At 30.4% G+C, this 19,402-nt stretch overlaps 2 protein-coding genes across 2 annotated transcripts; both read right to left on the reverse strand.

The window, feature by feature from the left end:
* Positions 1 to 154: 154 nt before the first annotated feature.
* Positions 155 to 2,140, reverse strand: LOC137832461 (uncharacterized). The gene is made up of 2 exons (XM_068640634.2): positions 1,167 to 2,140; positions 155 to 988 (listed from the first exon to the last, which is right to left on the reverse strand). The coding sequence occupies exons 1-2, from the start codon at positions 1,575 to 1,577 to the stop codon at positions 311 to 313; spliced, it is 1,089 nt and encodes a 362-aa protein (XP_068496735.2). The 5' UTR covers positions 1,578 to 2,140; the 3' UTR covers positions 155 to 310.
* A 1,361-nt stretch (positions 2,141 to 3,501) lies between these two features.
* LOC137832462 (AAA-type ATPase family protein) lies at positions 3,502 to 10,768 on the reverse strand. The gene is made up of 6 exons (XM_068640635.2): positions 7,686 to 10,768; positions 7,357 to 7,576; positions 6,548 to 7,102; positions 5,259 to 5,835; positions 4,505 to 4,568; positions 3,502 to 3,853 (listed from the first exon to the last, which is right to left on the reverse strand). Exons 1-6 carry the CDS (start codon positions 9,756 to 9,758, stop codon positions 3,761 to 3,763), a joined length of 3,582 nt encoding a protein of 1,193 aa, XP_068496736.1. The 5' UTR covers positions 9,759 to 10,768; the 3' UTR covers positions 3,502 to 3,760.
* Positions 10,769 to 19,402: the final 8,634 nt, after the last annotated feature.

Consider the following 19,402-nt stretch of genomic DNA (forward strand, 5'->3'; position numbering starts at 1 on the left):
GATATTTTTCTTTTTTTTTTAAAGGGTCGATGATAATTTTCATGTTTTAATAACTTTTTTTAATAATACTCAATATGATATATGGTGATTGTGAATTTCCATAAATATAAAAGAACACTATTTATTTATTAGAATGATTAGGATAATTGATTTCATGTTCTTCAAATTTCAAATGTCTACCATGAACAAACAAATAATAGAATTACAAAGAAAACAATTACAGGTGCAGTTGAAATGTAAAACCGTCTTAAAACAAGAAAAGTCGTGGAAACTTTTCATCTTATTATCCTCTAAAACTCTTGAATCACATTTAAGCTTTTTTCTCTACGAAAGTGAGGAAGAGACGAATTATCTTACAGATTGGCCATAATATTATCGTCCACTTCGGTGGATCATCCTCCAAATAAGCTAGCATTAATTGTAAGTTGTCAATCCATCGGTTATAATCAAGTGTAAGATGCACAACCAATGCCACTAAACCAAGTGCATAAATGAAATAAAGGATCCAACTGGATAAGAATTCAAAGGTCAATACGCAACCGGAAACTAGAGCAGTAAACATGAGTGCAATTGAGCCGAAAAGTGACACATTCCCACAGACCAACTTTGTTTGCTGCAACTGAACAGACTCTTCCTTTGGTATTGCCCAAGATTGAGGAAGAATAACTGAAGAGTAGAATAACATAGACGAAACACAACAACACGTTCCAAATGCAAGCGATAGAAAGAAAAGCGTATACCATATCTTTTTTGCAAAAAAGGGAGTACGTGTACTATCAATATCCTCAACAGGAACGGTCATACCTCCGCTAATCCCTAGGGTGATGACGAGAGTTGTTACCACTAACAATGTATTTGTCGTAGCTTGCAGTTTTGATATTGATTCTTTGTGCAACACTTCATGTCCTTGATAGAACAGTTGTTTAGGAGTTAAACCTTCCTTGTTTCTCATAGTTTTCATTGCAGGTGGAACTATTTTATCCACGTCCTGTGTTTGGTTAAAAGTGAAGACTAATAGTATAATGAGGAAGATAAAGAACATAAGAACGTAGCAAAGTAATTATAAAAAAAAGTATTATAAAGGCATTAAGGAACGTGTAAAAATAAGTAAAGAGGAAAAACATTATTGTTACGAAAAAATGCTAATCGTGTAGATATATACGTACCTGAAACCATTTATCCTCATTACTCATTAGAACATAGTGTGTTGATAATCTGGATTGTTTTTTAGCTTGTTTCATCTCTGCAGCTAAGTGAAGAACATTGTTACCCTTAGAATCAACTAGTTGTGTCAGAATATTTGCAGCCTCCTTCTTTAATATTAGATTGTATACGGATTTTTGTCGATGTAGAATAGCTATGTGAAGTAAACTTTGTTTGAAGGAATTCACTTCAAATAGAAAATCAGGATAGGAGTTCAAAAGAAGTCCCAAAATTTTAGCGTTTCCTGATTTTGCTGCATTGAACATTGCTTTTGACAATTGTGCACTGATAGTATCTTTCTCCTTTTCCCTTCCATTATACGCCGAACCTACACTATCTTGATGGCCAACCGTATCCTTGCAAATGACTGCCATTGAGTTTAAATTATTAGTCACATTCACTTACACGCTATTTAGTCAAATAAAGTCATTACTACACTAGTACATCTTAATTAATATCTAGATAGTAATTCATGAGATCACATTTGAGTTAGATTTATGAAGAAATTTGTTTGAATATATTACCCATATAATAATGAAAAGTAAATAAAATTATTTAAAGTAAGTTATGTTAAATGAAAAGTAGGTTTTGCCCTAAATACTTTTTTATATATTTTCTTCTAATACGTAGAGTATGTAGTTATTTTAAGATTTTTTTCTTAGATATCATTGGGACATTCAAAATGTAAAATATGTATTGCTATAGAACTATTAATTCATATTTAAAGATGATAATAAATATAATCCTCAGTCATTTTGAATTACATGCCTTTTGGAATTGATACAAAAATTACATGCTTTGGTTGACTTACAAGATCCAACAAAGGTGATCGAAGGTGAGAATTGATAGTGAGTCACATTGTTAGATAAAAGAAGGAGATTACAATCAAAGCACAATGCTATACAACTAAGTCTACCATATAATGTGTTATGAAAAGTTATGAATATATTACCCTTTTTAAAACCTTAATCAAACATATTTTAAAATATTGAATTCCCAAAATTTCACCAGATTTTTTACTTAAAAAAAAAAGGTCTCAACATTATCATAACCTCCCTCCAAATATTTGAATCTGAAATGTAAATTTCAAAATATAAATATATTAATAGAATGACCAGATTTGTTTAATTTTAAAAATGAAAGGACTTAAATAACTAAGAAAATAAAATCTCATATAAAAATAATAATAAATATTAAAAGGAAAATTAGGCCTAATTTTTTTATTTCGTCTTTACATGAAAATTAAATACACATATTTGGTAATTTTTAAAATGATGAATAAAAAAATTAACATAAATTTAGTGTAATGATCTAGAAATATTGTATCAGCTACAATAAATAAGAATATCTTTTTGTTTTCTAGAAATTGAATTTTCTAGTGGAAGTGAAAATATTCAAATCAGAAAATTGGGAGCTATAACTTAACCTAAGGCGAGAGCTAACTGAAACTTTTTTTTTTTAAATCTAAGATTAATAAAAAAAATAGTTAAATAATTACATTTTTAACTCATTAAAAATGTATTTTCGGACTAACAAATCCATAAATAAACACTAATAATTTTTATTGTTATTTTTGTATTAAAAATAAGATCGCATATTTATTTACTTTTTAAATGTTGAGCATGTTGACCGACTTGAAATATCAAGTTTATTTAACATCTTATTCAAAGACTTCTTTACAAAATTAATTTTAAACAAGTTACCATAAAAATCAAATAATACTTTCGAAATAGACTTATATCATATATAATATAAAAGGTAGATTCAACTAAGATAAAGTTTAATCTATATAGTTTTACTTGTTTTATGTTTTGAATAATAGTACTCTTAATTTTTACAATTTATTATTTTTTATATAAAAAAAAAAACACATTAACCTAGCTCGTAATCTATCTGGTATTTGAACTAAAACAACAGAGATATTTTTCTTAGAACATTTTATATCCTGTGACAAAAATTTGACAATCGAATTTACAAGCCCAAATAAACTACTAGTTTGAGTAAGTAGCTTAATAGAGTGTGTTTGTTGCATCAACGATTAATACAATTCAAATAAAATAAACAATATTAAAAAATTATATTAAAATTATCATATATTTTTATATACTAAAAATGAAATATATTAATATTTGATGTACTCAACCAACTATTTATCTTATTTTTTATATATTTACATATGTTAGGTAGAGAATCCATTAAGAAATAAAAAGAGTAACTAAAAACTATAAAAATAGAAAAAGAAGCAGATGGTTAACATTCCAAATTAAGCAATAGTAACTAAAAATTGTAAACTGGACCTGCCTTAAAATTTGCATCAAATTTATATGCTAAGAAAAAATATACAACATCTTATCACTAAAATGAAATTTACTAGTTTAACTACTTTCCTACATTTTCTTCATCTGATATATAACTACATGCTTTTATTGAATTAAATGAAAAGAAGAATAAAAAAGGCTTGACCCTACAACACTTGAGGAAAAAGCCTAAATACAGGCAATACAAATGGCTATTGAACGAACCCACAGCATTTCCATTTCCATTTCCATATGCATAACTACCTCGGAGATTTTGTAGAAAGACATTTGCCACATGAGACCAGATTCAGCAGTGCCTGTGGTTTTCGGCTTCGAATTTTCAACCGTGACAGCTGCCAAAGCATTCAATTAAATACATCAAAAAATAATGTACTAACATCACATTTACATAGCAAGCAACAAGTTTCACCTAAAAAATCGAAATATCTTCTAGCAGATGGTGAAATTATACTATAGGATGAACATTGAAAAATATAATAATTATAACATTAACACAATGAGGTACTTTCAATTTATAGCCGAGAAAGACACTTGTTTCAATTATTGTACTACTATATGACCCGAGAGCCAAGTATGATCAGAACAGTTTACCACAATTTTCAAAAATATCTGCATCCATATCATCCCCTATAATGCAGAAGTTACAATAGCACAGTGCATGCTCTTTATGAATAGTTTACTAAAGTCGATAAGAAAACTGTCAGTTACAATTGAAACCAATTTGGCTATAAATCTGAAAGCCAGAAATAAGTTAGAAAGATACCCAGATATCTCATATTTCTAAATTAAAAAGAAAATGATAGATTAACAAGGGACACTCCCCTTCTATAGACATAAGGATCTAGGCAAAAACACTTCCAATTTTCACAAGATAGTTCAAGTTGTATCAAACTACTGTCTCAATGTCCACATAAAGTTAATATGATGCATTTGTGACTCAAGAAAATTAGAATAAAATAAGCTGTCACAATAAAATGAACTACCTTTCTCCGAGTTGCTCTTGATGCTTTCCAGCATAGCAAGCTTCTTGATCTTGGCTCCAGTCTCCTGAGTAAATGATTTTCAAACTAACTGTCAGTTATACGGACTGATCATACTTAAAAAAGAAGGATAATTTTAACCTAAAATTTAATTCTATGAAGCTACTATTCAATTATGCATGCATGCAATACCTAGCTTGTGCTCTACTGATGATTTTATTCCATCGTAGAAAACCTTGATATTTCAAAAAACTCTAACTTAGTTAACAAAAAGGGAGATGCAGCCACTGTCCAGCAAACACCTTATGCATATGCTAATTGAATTTTGGAAATAATGTTTTCTTGAGATTCTCATCCCAGTACCATCCTTAGCTTAAACGAACCAGAATATTCACGTTACCGACCTCTATTCTATACTGGCTCATAATTGAAAGGGAAGGATAATATGTGCCTATAATGTAATTGTAGGACACTACTATTCAATAATTATTCAATTCTGCATGCAATACCTAGCTTGTGCACTAATGCATGGTCCATCATAGAAAACCTGGTATATTTCTAAAAATTCCAACTCAGTTACCAAATGTGAAATATAGTTATCCTATTATTCAGATAACATTCCTAACGCATAGGCTAATGGAAATTTATAAATATCTTTATTTGAGAAACCGATCCCCCACCATCCATACATTTATGGGTCACACCTTTCTATACTACATAGTTTGTCAAAAGTGGAAAGGGTGGAATAGCAACTTACAAATTCTCCTGTTCAAGCTTCTCAGCAATAGAAACTGCTTTACGTTTTGACCACCCACTTCTCTGGCCTTCTGCTTGCTGGATTACATGAGCAAGAGATACTTTGCTTCTAACAAGACTTCGACTTTGATTTTGCTCCATAAGCTTTCTTTGGTCTAACTGCGACTTAACAATTGGCTTGTTTTGGGAAACTGATGTTTGCCCTATACTTGTACCTTCTAATTTTCTATAAGATGTTCCATGAGCATCTACTTGCTGCTCATTATTCGTGTGCTCCACTTGAGAAGATGCTTCTTCTACAATTTCCCCCCTTCTCTTTTCAACAGAATCAGCTAATGTTGGATGAGCTAGAGAACTAACACCATTAAAGTCTCTGATCTGAGACAAAATATCATTGGTAGCAGGCAATGTAGGAGGTTGTTGAACAGCAGAGCCAGCATCTTTGTTTGACTCACATCTAATTTCTATTGTTATAGATGATCCAAGGACAGATTCAAATGCTTGTAAGATTTGGCCTCTGAACTTCTCGGCAGTAGATTTGGTCAAATGAGAACTAAACATTAGCTGCACAGTTGGAGCTGCAACATAACAATAAAATATAGATAAATAATGAATGTTGATGAAAGTAAAAATAAAAGAAACAGGAGCCCTATCATAACATTAAGCAAGACACAAAAGGTCAACAGGTAAAATGGAAAAATAAATATTAACAAGATACATTATCTAATATGCACAAGAACAGAGTGAAATAAAATCACTTGAATGATAAAGCTTATAGTAACTTTTAGTAAGGTAGTATGTGCTGCAGACTGACATCTCTTAACTTTATTATAAATTCTAAAACAAATACTGATTCCAGGACCAATTTTTCAATCCACTAAGAGTAATAATAATACAAGACCACCAAGTTGACAAGACAATATTTAAATAATCACATACAAAGTCAGCTTATCCCCTAATTATTCCCAACCTAGAATTCATGGAAAACATATGCATGGTTAACATTGATAATGACACCACCAAAAGCTGAGCATCACAGGATTGTTAGCCATTTTAACTTTATGATAAACAATAATAACATTAACAATTCTAGCACATAAGAATTTTCAGGCCTTTTGCATGATATATGGAGACTAATTTATCCCCTACTTCTAGATCTAAATGCATCGAAAAATTATGAATATTTATATTAACACAGAATGACATTTCTAGGGGAAGATTTTAATCATTTGAATACAAATTATTATTATCTGTGTTGTTGAATAAGCACTATGCAAATTCAACACTCACCTGCCCCAAAACTAACAGAGATCAGCTTGCCTTCTTTAAACAGAAACTCCTTCAGACCAGTAACTTGTATTCTATCAAGCACCTCTAACCATATCTCTCCAATTTCTTTCCGGTTTTTACCCAAAATCTGCCTCTCATTCATCTTAATTTTATCAGTGGCTTGTAAATGAGTATGTTGAGGAGTAAAACCAGACATACTATGTCGCTTATTCTCAGAACCAAGACCCCTTGTCATACCATCTGCTGAGCTTCCAGCATGGAAATTTTCAATTCTAGCATCCATCGATAATCGTCTTGCTTTGTTAGGAATGTCAACGGGATTGGGGTTAACAGTCAGTCTAGCAGCTTCTCTCGCATCTGCATCTTTTAGAGTGAATGGACTATGGTTGAAACTATTATCGGATGAAGTTGGCAACACATATTGCTGGTCTGGAGCAAGCTGAAGTAAAGCAGCCGTCAACCATGTTAGCTTGTCATTGGACATCCTCAATTGCTTCTCAGCCTCAGATAAAGTTTTCAGAGCTTGGCGCAGCTTTTCCATGTCTTCTTTGGACACTGAAACAGAAATCAGTATCATCAATTTTTTTGGAAGTATAAAAACGAAAAACACAATCACTAAAATGAAACCAGAGCAAGACTCTCCATGACAAAAATGTATGCTCAAAGAATTAGCCAAATAAAATATTTATCAAGACAGACAATTCGGTGTAAAAATAATGCCTATGTATAACATATGCATGTTTACAAAATGGTGAGAGGATTAAATTAATAACTGGGTGCTGCTACAAATATGAGATTGTTTTACTCACGTGGTTGTCTCCGGAAGAACTTCCTTCTTCGCCTTTCTTTATTGAAATCATAGGTCCCAGCGAGTATATCTGTAATTACTGTAGCAAGTTGTGACATTAAAGCCAATGGCTCCACACCGGTTTCCATTATCACTCTCAAATTCTTCACTGTGTTAACTGTGTCTGCAGATAATGCCAAATCAAGCAGATCCACCAATTTCTCATCAGAGATTAGCCCTACCTGAAGAAAGGATTTAACTTCAGAGCAATTCATGCATAGAAAATTAACAAATAGAATCTTGTGTAAGAAGCAGTCACGACAGAAACACACTAACAAATAAACAGCTTACCAGTTCCTGAACAAGAGGAACGGATATTCTCTGTCCAAGTAAACTAAGTTGTTCAAGGGTCATCTCAGCATCTCTCATAGATCCATCTGACCTTGATGCAATTAGTTTCAGGGCATCCTTCTCAATTTCTAGACCTTCTTTGGTTGCAATCCACTGCAGAGTATGTATAATATCTGCATCCTTCAGCTTTGGGAAAAAGAATTTTTGACACCTGGATATTATTATATGAGGCAAGACATCAAGACTAGAACAGACAAGGATAAAAACGAGACGTCTAGGTGCTCGGTCAATGACCTTCGATATGGCATTCCAACAATCTGTTGACAGAGTATCACAGTCATCAAAAATAAACACTCTGTAATGTGATGGAAGCTGAGAAACAATCATATTGTCAAGTAAGTCCATGATGCTCTCAAAATCAAAATTGCTAACTGGACCTACTTCCTTTATATTTCTACTTTTGCCCATATCATGTGCTATGCAATAATTGCAAAATCCACAAGGTTTGGGGTGTTCTGAAGAATTACAATTCAGAGCTCTGGCAAAGATGCGGGCACAAGAAGTTTTTCCGGTTCCATGGGGACCATAAAACACATACAACAACCCAACTTTTCTTCTTATTACTGCATTAGAAAGAGCTTGTGCCACTAAATTCTGCCCAACCATATCTCTGAAGGTTCGAGGCATGTACTTCTGTGTCAAACTTTGGTGTCGACTGTGACGATTCCCTCTCAACTTACGCTGATCACCAGATCTAGCTTCAGAAGCAAGATCAGAATCAACATCACGCTTGAATAAGTTATCACCAAAAAGACCTAGTTCCCCAGAATAGTCATGATCCCAACAAGCATTTTCAGTGCTTGCGTGAGATACAGATGCCTCAACTAGTAAAGGCAGTGCCTCTGCATCAGACTTAGTATATGAGCTGGAGTGTTCAGATGCCACTGGCATCTCAGAAATATGTCTTCCATTGGCAGCAAATGCCCCTTTCTTCAACCTAGAGTCAGATAAACCACAAGACAAACTTCTTCCAGCCATGTCAAGGAATGTTTTACCCCTATGATGAATTCTGGACCAATTCCACGGAATGCCACACCCATTTTTTGGAGCCCTGGTAACATTTTCATCTGCAAACTCATCCGCCTCCTCCAAGTGATATTTCTGATGAGCTGAAGCCTGAGCTATTGAGTTGGAAGCCACAGAGAGTTCATGCTCAGCTCCAATTTCTCTTGATGTCGTGGCAACACGTGTTCTTCGGGCACTTCGAAACTTACGTCTTTTCCCCCTATTCAGTCCACTGCCATTACTGCGCAACCGGGAATCTGCCTCCTCAATAATTTTCTCCTGTCTAGGAAACCTTCCGCGAAAATGAATGTTTGTCGATGCTAAATCATCACTATCCAAAGGAACGTCATTCAGCTGCTCAGAAAGGGTCTTCACTTGAGCATCTCGAACATTCTTCCCCCTCTGTTTGCTCTTTCTATCTTTAGACTCGGAATGCCTGGAAATAACATCTTCAGCCAAACTTTTGGCAGCTTGACTGAGAGGGTCCTCTTGATTAACATCCAAGAAGTCAGGCCTTTCATTCCTCCTACCAGATTCTTCTCTCCCAACTTTCCTGCCATCTCCCACTCCACTCCTGCTGCTACGTTCACTTGGTGCCATTATCCCATCATTACCCCTACCAATCTCACCTGGGGCAACTCTTGATGAAGCTATACTCACCAAGGGTGGTGAAGTTCCAGATAATCTTCTCCCTTCCTTCCTTCTCTCAACACCTACAGACCTTCTTCCCCCTTGGGACGCTGCATCATTTTCGACTCTTTTGAAAAGCATGTCAACCACTGAAGGCGAGTGCCATGATGGAGGACTTGCAGAAGGGTCTCGAAGAGACCGCGATCTTTGCAGCACAACAAGGTCTCGCATAATTGACCTATCAGCCAGAATGGGGCTGTTCTTGTGCATATGGTTCTTCAGATGAATGCAATTTGTTAAATGGATGTGGTTGCGTAGATGATCACTAATATCACCATTGGCATCTTTAAGTACCCTACTACGGACAGCCCTAGTCATGATCAGAACACCAGCCGTTCTAACAGCAGAATCCCTTCTAAATTAATAAAACAATTCAAAAAAACGCTCATTTTTGTCTTTAACAGTGCCAAGCTTTCACTGTTATGGCATCAAAAAGAAAACTAAAAAAATGCTCAAACTTCCACACCCATTAATCACCCCGGAAATGCCAAAATAAGGCTAGAATTCAAACTCCCTAAAAAGGAAACAGCGACTCTCATGGTCAATTATCCCATGAACACAGAAAACCAACACTAAGACCCACCAAGATTCGACCCAGTAACAAAAAATACCCTTCAAGAAGAATCTTCAACCACCAAAATCCCCACCACATACTCCATAAACACAACCCAACATTCAACCAAACCCATTGAACCAACCAAAGAACCAAAAGGAAGGAACTTTGCTGACCACACAACTAGTGATGCTACCCCCAACAGCTTCAAACACCACAAGGCACGATTTTTAAGCTAACCAAGCAAAACGGAAGAGAAGAAACAAACACCCCATTAGTTCAAAGCTTAACACCAGAGCACTGACTCACTCACTCAAAATACCAACAACGTTATCCCCGAGTATGTGACAAAATGAGAGGGAGTTAATGAAGCAGAGGCCTAAAGAACTTGATGTAACATTTCTTCCAAAAGGGGGGAGCAAAAAGAGAGAGAGAAATAAAGAAGAGGGTATATGCGAAAAAAGTAGAAGGCAAACACCTCAAACGCCTGAATCAGAAAAAGGAAGGCGACCCGTTTGGATTATTAAGCCTCAGATCTCTCAGCAAGCTTCACATGCACTTCACGAGAGCGAGAAAACGATAGTCCCAACTCCAACCAACCCATGACTAGAAGAGAGAGAAAAACGAACAGTACAAAGCTTGAAATAGCAGGAAGAGAAAGTGGGAAAGAGAGAGAGAAGAGGGTGAGAGTATGGGGTTGTAAGATCCGTTCTAGACACACTCTCAGACACAATTCTGGGAACAGAGGACACACTGCCAATAAAGCGGTGTGTCCATTAGCTAAGCATGCAAATAGGATTATATATATTTTCCATTTTTTTTTAAATAATAAATTGGGTCGTTGAATATTTTTGACTGCTTATTCATCTCAAAAGAAAATAATAGTTGGATTCTTGCACATTTTGAATTATGAGGGGACCAACAATACCCGTTCCGTTGAAATTCCATGGCCTTGTTTGTTTTGAGTTGGACAATTTTTCTTATCCTTATTTTGACAATAGACTTTATTTTCATTTCAAATTAATTTAATTATAATAAATATTGAGAAAAAGGCTGATACACTCAAACTATAATGCTTAACCATTTATGATTATATCACAATGCAAAACTATTTAGGGTATAGACATAAATAGCTTTTATTACTGTTAAATAAAGGAATCAAAGGTAAAATTATTCTAATTAACTGTAAATATATTTTCCAGTTTAAATTATGAGTATCAAAATATTGTAAATGTTAGAAAAATAATTTTATCATTCATAATGATTCTACTTTCTTGAATAAAATTATTTTTATACAAACATGTGATCGGTTGAAAAATAAACAGGAAAAGAGTATGCCTAGAATGGTGGCATTACCTAAATTAGATAACTAATACTAGAAAGTAGGGAAGTTTGGGAAGAAATTGATTTGAAATCATAAATACCCAAATAAAAGGTGATGAATTAAAAAGATTGTTAGGGATTTTGAATGCCCACAGTTGTTGTATGCCTTAACTCCCTGTCCAAACAATGTACAGGAACTAACATGTCATAACATGAAATGTCTTCAGTTGTTTTCTTCTCCTTGGCCAATTTCCATGAATCAATTATTGGTTGGTGCCTGCCTTTCGGAAAACTATGCAAGACTTTGCATTAACTGCACTTGATCACTTCCTGTAACAAAATGTATAGTATCACAATATCAATCTTGGTAATAAATGATTTTAGTTTTTTCTAATATCTTCTTACTATTTTTTATGTACAAAGCATTTATTGTTATGTATATTTTAAGATGTTAATTATTTCATTTTTATTCAATTCTACTTTTTACGAGATAATTGGAAATTTTGTAAGCAAATATTGTGTTAATCTTGTTTTTTGAAGAAAACAAAAACTGTTTCTTTTTTTTCTAATGAGAAAAAATTGTATATATTGTACCGTTATACGCATTGGATACTTTCTCTGCACATGTCATTTTGTCGCATTTCAACCCTTATAATATAAAATATACATTTTGTTAACTGGAACATAAAGTTCCACCATTAGGATTTAGAAAGATAAATTTATTTTACTCTACCACAGTTGTCAGTGTGAACTGGATTTTATATGAATAAACGTGGGATTAGGGGCCTGTTTGGTTCAGAAATGCGTGCCTTGAAATGAACTTATAATTTTAACACGTTACATCTCTAGTACTTTTAATCATTTTATTTTGATTCTGAGTTTAAGGTTATTTTGAGTAGTTGCCAAACATTGGTATAGCAGATGGCAGGTGGGAATAGTAAGGTAAAGAGGATGTAAATGTAATATAACATACTTGAAAATATTGTACTTTTAGTCAATATCTTTTTTTATTTCAAGAAGAACAACATCATTTTTTCTTCTCTATTCTTTTTAAGATGGATGACTTGCACAAATGTGAGACTATTGAGTGTTTTTTCTTATCAATTACATCAATAAAAATATATTAATTGAAGTTTTTTTTCAAGAGAATTAATAATTATCCTAAACCAATATCATTTCATTTCCCTTAAAGATAGATAAATCCTAAATTATAAGTTTTCAATGAATTTTTTTTAATCGCAATAAATAAATTAAATAATTTAAAGTATTTGAAGGATATTTCAATCCTTATAAAAAAAAGTTAATCAAACATCTAAAGACCAACATGATAATCATAAAACTTACTTTTACCCTACCAAAATTAGTCGACTTATACTATTACCATTCTCACACAAAAATAAACAACACTGTCTATGTAATTATATGCATGTCCATACCATTGTATCTCATACCCTCAATTACTTTCTATTTTCAGTTTTATATGTAATCTGGGTTTAGGCAAGTTATGAGATTTAAAATCCGATCAGAATATGAAAACACAACGGCCTTTACCTTGCTAGTTAACTAAGACTAAGTTCTTAATTGAGTTAGAGCAAAAATTTCCACAAGGTTAGGTCTTGCATTCTTGAAACCTGAAAGAAAACCATTGACAAAAATGGTTATTTGACTCACAGTACATTGTTGGGACCTCGCTCATCCAATTAAGACAATCATCACACACAACAAGAGAAATTGAATAATTTATGAACAGATAATTTACAGTTGTTGCTCACATAAGACATAAACACTATGAAGACTTATACCTCTTCTCCCTGAATTTGCTCTTAAAATAATTTACGAGATGCTAACTCAAAGCACATTAAAATAGTTTCCGTAACCATCAACTGTGGGAAAAAAATGGTAACTTCCTCGTTTTATGCTTTTTAATTCTTCTTCAAGTTATTTGAATCTTTTTATTGTCCTTTTTTTCTGTTATCATTTGTCAAGATAATTCATTAAGATACTTTATCCTTCTTAACTTCCATCTTTCATTGAATTGTTTCCTCTTTGATTTTTTTAGATAAACTTGTCTTGGTGGTAGAAAGCAATGTTAGGGATGCAAAAGTGTGAAATATTACCATACCTGTAGAGTACTTTGGACAAAGCTAGCAATGGACATTTTGAACAAATCAAGAAAGTTAGTCTAACTTCCAGTCCAAATCTCGTCTATTAAAAGAAAGTTCTTTTAGGTCACCCTCAGCTTCCATTACATTTTATAACAATTATCTGAAACAAAAGATGTTCACTTATTTATACCAATTCAGCTCTTTTTCTTTCTTTTTCTTTGAAATCCTCTCTAAGAGTAAATCACCTAATACATATCACGCGTGACTATTTTCCTATGCATAACATGTTTATAATTTCTGTGGTCAATGTGGTGTGATAGGATCCAAACTTCTCTTTGTTATTTTTCAAAATATGAATGACCCAATTTGACGTTTATCCGATAAAGAGATAATAGAATAAGTAGGAAATAACTTCATTTTGAGTGTACATGCACTTGTCAACAACACCGTCCATCAATTGTCATTCAACGAATTGATGATGATGATGGTGCCTGATGTTTCTGAAGGAGCATCATTGTCACCATACTAAAAAACAAAACCATTTAATTGGTTAATTATTAGAAAAATTTGTGTGACTAATACTTTAAATATGGTTAATTTAAAGGAGAATTAAAGTATAAGATAATTCTAAATTGGCTTAACTATTTTATTTTCATGTTCACATAATTCTGATTTTCTAATTTTTAATTATTCTATTTTTAGTATTCTTTTAATTTTGCTTCTCATCTTTTTTTAAAAAAATTATATTTTATTCAGTCAATTAACTTAATATGTAATATTTTCCAGAAAAATTGTCTTTATTTATTTATAATTTTAAAAAAGTGACGTGACACTATATATTATAATTCATTGAGAATATTTATATTTTAATTTTATTTTAATACATTCAACTGTGATGTGTTAATTTATATCTTGAAGTGTCTTTTTAAAAAAATATTAATATTGTTATATTTATTAGTTATTTGACTATTAGATAGATTAGCATTAATATTTATACTTTTTTACAGTTTCAATGTTGAAATTTAATTGGCCACTACTTATTGTAATAATTGATAAACTTTCATGCTTTTCTTATTAATGCTAATTTAATGCAATTTCAATCATTATGATGTCATGATATTATATGTAAGTTATGCATGAAGCATTTATATTGAAGTAGTGAGAAAACTGTTTATTGAGAATTTATTGTTAATTGCCATTTTCATGGAGTAACCAATACAACCACCAAATAATATTATCAGCCACTGTAATAACAATTAATTTAAAAATAAAAAATAATTAATTACTTATTAAATATTATTTTATAAACTAAAAAATTATATAGATTTAAAATAATTTATATTATTAACAAAAATTCATAAAATAATTTTTAAATTTTTATTTAACATTAATTAGTTAGTAACTACTTTGTAGTTTAAATTAGTTTTTAATTTAAAATTAATAAATTAATTTAGAATTTAAAGTAATTAATAACTGAAATCTCAATGATATCAATTTAAATATTATGTTATAAATTTTTATTAATAATAAAAATGATTTTAAATATTAATAATTTTTTAATTTATAAAATAGAATTTAATTTAATAAGTATAGTAATTATTATTTTTTAAATAATTTATATTGAATTATTTTCTTGTAATAATTTACTATAAATCAATAAGAACTAGAAAGAGAAAAAAAAACACAACAAAAGGAAAAAGAAAATAAAATCAAAAGATTAAAAAGAAAAACAAAGCAATGAATTTAGCATTGTGAATTTTAAGGGATGGCAAAAATTATTTGAAGCTAACACAGGTTTTTTTTTTTAATTTTGTAAGATTGAACTAATTTAAAATTATTTTCTAGATGAAAGATATTCTAAAGAATTTCACATTAATTAAAAATAAAATAAATTAAAAGGTAAATAACTTATTTGTTTTTTTTTCTTTTGGTAAAATATCTTTCATACCATTCATTGAGTTCAGAAATAAGCAATAAATAAAAAATTCAGAACTCATGGCAAATGACCTTTCCATTTGTATTAAATTGTGAAATGATTAATTGTAGTGTTGAAACCAAACCTTTTTTTTATGTTTATAAATTATAATAAATTATCATTTGATTTTCATGAATATTTTTATAGACAACAAAAAAAATATAAATTTATATACAACAATTTACACAATATTGGTGTAAATTCCTTCAAATATGAACTTATTTTTCTCTTTATAACTAAGCATTCTTCTACAATTATTTTTATTATTGTTTCTAATGCAATAATCATTAGTCTACCCTTCTTCTTTCATTGTTTTCGTATCCCCACACTAATGTTACCCACATAATATGCCAAATAAGATTTTCATTATCATTTAAATTTGGCAAATGAAAATTTAATAAGTTTAAAAAAAGTAAAAATAAAATAGTTATGACCAGACATTGATACCCTATCCAATTGCAACACATGTTCCACACTTTGCAAAAGATACCTCACCACAACTAAAATATTTAGACTAAATGTTTCTTCAAGTAACACACCTATAACACACATTTTGCTTCCAACTTGGATTCCTTTTTTGATAAAGTTTTTCTTGGATGCAATTATGTTATGCATCAATTTTCACCCAAAATGCAAGACTGATTATAATGCATTAATTCTCCACAACATAGACAATGTTTATGTTCATCACCACTACTTATTATGTCTAATTGCACATGTCAATTTAATATTGTACTTTCCCAATACCTCACCTTTCCCAATCCATTTCTAGATTTAATTTTTTAAAATTCTTCTAACTTCTGATTTAATTGAGTGATTTCATCAGAATCATCCCCTTCTCTATCCTCTTCTCCATTTCAATCTATCCTCAATCCATAATCTTGTCAATGTTAAAATTATAAGAAACCTCTCAACTAAAGGTAAAAATCTACACCAACTATTTTCTTATAACTTAATCATATTATCTTATTTATATGATTTGTTTCATCTAATTAATTTCTTTCTATTTCACATACCTGTCAAATGGTGAATTTACTAATATTTGTTCCAGTGCTTGTCTAAACATCCTTGTTAGCCCTCTCTTACTATCAAAAATAAAAAGAAAACTAACGAGTTATTTGTTTATGTCCTTTTAATGATTTGAATTTTGATGTGAGTTTGAACATTATCTAATCCAAAACCTCCACTCAACACTGAATCCAACTTTTTCCATCATCTAAAATAAAAAAATTCCATCTTACAAGTCACATGCCTTCTCTATATCTAACCTCATCTATTGTCTTCTTTATCCCATAATATTATTCCCCAGATATCTGCTTTTTAAAAAAACTATTTTTTGTCTACAACCTTCGAGATAATCACGTTTAACTTTTTCACATTAAATAAAAATTAATTTTAGAAAAAAAAATTAATTATTTATTATATTAACTAAATTGGATAATATTTTAAAAATTAAAAAATATTAATATTTAAAATAACTAAAACATTAATAACTAATTTGATACTAATTTAAAAATTAGTTTATAAATTTTATTAATAATATAAATTATTTTAAATATCAATAATTTTTAGTATCTAAAATAATATCTAATTTAATCAATATAGTAAATAATTATTTTTTATTTTTAAAATTAATTTTTATTTAATAATTTTTTTAATATTTTCTAGAAGTTTAGAAATAATATTATACATATATTTCCTACCAAATATATTGACAGGTAATCTTTGTTGTGGAATGAAGACATCCCCACATAAACATATATATACTTGCATGTACACAAATTATATACACAATTGTCTGGACCCTACCAACATTCAAGAGAAACAAACCAAAAGTACACACAGATCTTAACTTTCTTATTTTCTCTTTCCCATCCCTTACATTACAACTTAAATTAATAACCATAAACTTAACTACATCCTACCACTTTTTAAAAACTTAATTAATTAATTTTGGAATGATATTAAGATAATTAGTTCAGACACTATGCGGCTACAGGAGATTTAGAATAAAAGAGAGAATATAATGCGTAATTTAGATTCTGACTGTAAAAACATACACCCACTTACATTTTTTATTTATTAAATAAGACTGTTGATCGAAATAAATTAATAAATATACATTGCATTTTTTTTTAATGTTGATCAAGAAAAAGTCATTACATATATAAATGTGTCACTTAAGATAATTACTATAAAAAATTAATAAATTCAATGCATATATATTATATAATTACATATTACATTAAAAATATTTTCACTGTAATTTCATTTATACCAAAGTCTTTTTGGATTGTTATATACTATGAATAGTGGATTTTTTGTTATAATTTTCTATGATGATATGTTGAAAAGGAAAAAATGGGAGAAAAATATAAATAAAAAAATAAACACGGGCCGATAGAATGATCGAGGTTGTAAATTGTTTGATATAAGACATAAATAGAAAATTATTTTCCTTTTATTTAATTCAATAAAAATATCTTTAAAATAATATCAATATGTTAAATAAAAAGATTAACAAAAATATTTTCGCATTATATTATATAATAATTCACACTTCTCCTCTTTATATGTACACGAACAAATTAATTGCAATACTTTTTTAAACAAAAGCAAACGATGGACAGAAGGAAGAGGCTGTTTTTCTGCATATGAAATGAAAGAAAACATAAAAGTGAAATTTTAGATAATTTTTGATTGATGACATTATAAATATTAAAATGAAGTTTATAAAAAGTATTGATAGCAATGAGAGGTTTATGGTGTAACAAGGTTGCGTTGGACGTGTGTAATAATTTTGAATGGTCTGAACAAAAACGACATCCAAAATGAGACATAGGAGTTTCTCATTTATGGGTTGACTTATGTGGCATGTGCCTTCAAGTGGAAGGTGGTACGATATGAGAAGTTATATTAAAAACTGGAGTTATCAAAGCACGAAGGAATGGAATGGATCTCACTGAATTTTGAACTAACATGGTTCTCTTTGGATGCTCAAATTGTTGGCACTGAAGTGTGTTCTGTCATGGACCACATTCCTAAAGTTCACTCTGACCAAACCCACATGACTTTTAATGTCCACTGCACCCTTACTACCAATTGAACACATCACATTAAGTGTGACATGATGTTTAAGAGAATAATGTTTCAAGACATTGTCTCAAGTGTTCCTGCCCTTTTCACATTACCTTCATCTTTATTGCTGGTCCACTTCAAAATGCTACTGCACTGGTAAAATCTCTTTACAACGGAATATAATCACAGTGAAAATTTTTACAAGTCACTGCAATGAAACAAAAAAAACAATTTCTTCATCCAATACTGCAACACATGTGATATGTTAGGGACATATATATATGGGACCACTTTAATTTAACCAAATTACAGTGATAGTAATAAATTACTTACTACTTCAATCACTAAAATCATTCTCTATATGAGTTATTCTTACTTTCAAACTCAACATTTTGTTACAGTTTTAACTTTAAAAAGTGTGTTTTGAAAGTTAAGGAAATTCTCCTTTAATCATGAGAGTATGCTGGTTTAGTAGCAGCTACTTTTCTAGATTTAGTTTTCTTTTATGTCTACAAGTGTTTGACAGTTAATTATATTGTGATGCTGGAATATTAAAGATAAATAATGTGAAGGTTCATAAGATTTAACATTGTTGAAATGTTTCTTTTAATTTAATTTATTTATTATTAAAAAAAATATTTTATTTTATTTTATTAAGTACTAAAAAATTATATTATTTTATTATCTTTCTAATATATCCCTACATGGATAATAAGAAATGGCTTAATCAAGTCTTAAGACCTCCTAAATTTAAATATTTTTAATTATTTTTTTGTTAAAAAAATGAAAATTTAAAATTCTAATTATATTTTTTTTAAATATTGTTTTATGTCTCAACTTAATTTAGTTTGATTTGAGAAACTTAAAATTTAATTGAAAATATAAATATAAACTTCTTAGATATTGAATATAACGAAAAAATAGACTT

Source organism: Phaseolus vulgaris, chromosome 6 (genome assembly GCF_051622355.1).
Source record: "Phaseolus vulgaris cultivar YP4 chromosome 6, ASM5162235v1, whole genome shotgun sequence".
In the NCBI taxonomy this organism is placed as follows: Eukaryota; Viridiplantae; Streptophyta; class Magnoliopsida; order Fabales; family Fabaceae; genus Phaseolus; species Phaseolus vulgaris.

Excerpts from the sequence above, each read along its gene's own strand:
- LOC137832461 (XM_068640634.2), bottom strand. The coding sequence starts at position 1,577 with ATGGCAGTCATTTGCAAGGATACGGTTGGCCATCAAGATAGTGTAGGT. Across the intron at positions 989-1,166 it reads ATGAGGATAAATGGTTTCAG|GACGTGGATAAAATAGTTCC; the intron begins GTACGTATATAT and ends AACCAAACACAG.
- LOC137832462 (XM_068640635.2), bottom strand. The coding sequence starts at position 9,758 with ATGACTAGGGCTGTCCGTAGTAGGGTACTTAAAGATGCCAATGGTGAT. Across the intron at positions 7,577-7,685 it reads TTCCTCTTGTTCAGGAACTG|GTAGGGCTAATCTCTGATGA; the intron begins GTAAGCTGTTTA and ends TCCTTTCTTCAG. Across the intron at positions 4,569-5,258 it reads AAGCTTGAACAGGAGAATTT|GAGACTGGAGCCAAGATCAA; the intron begins GTAAGTTGCTAT and ends TCATTTACTCAG.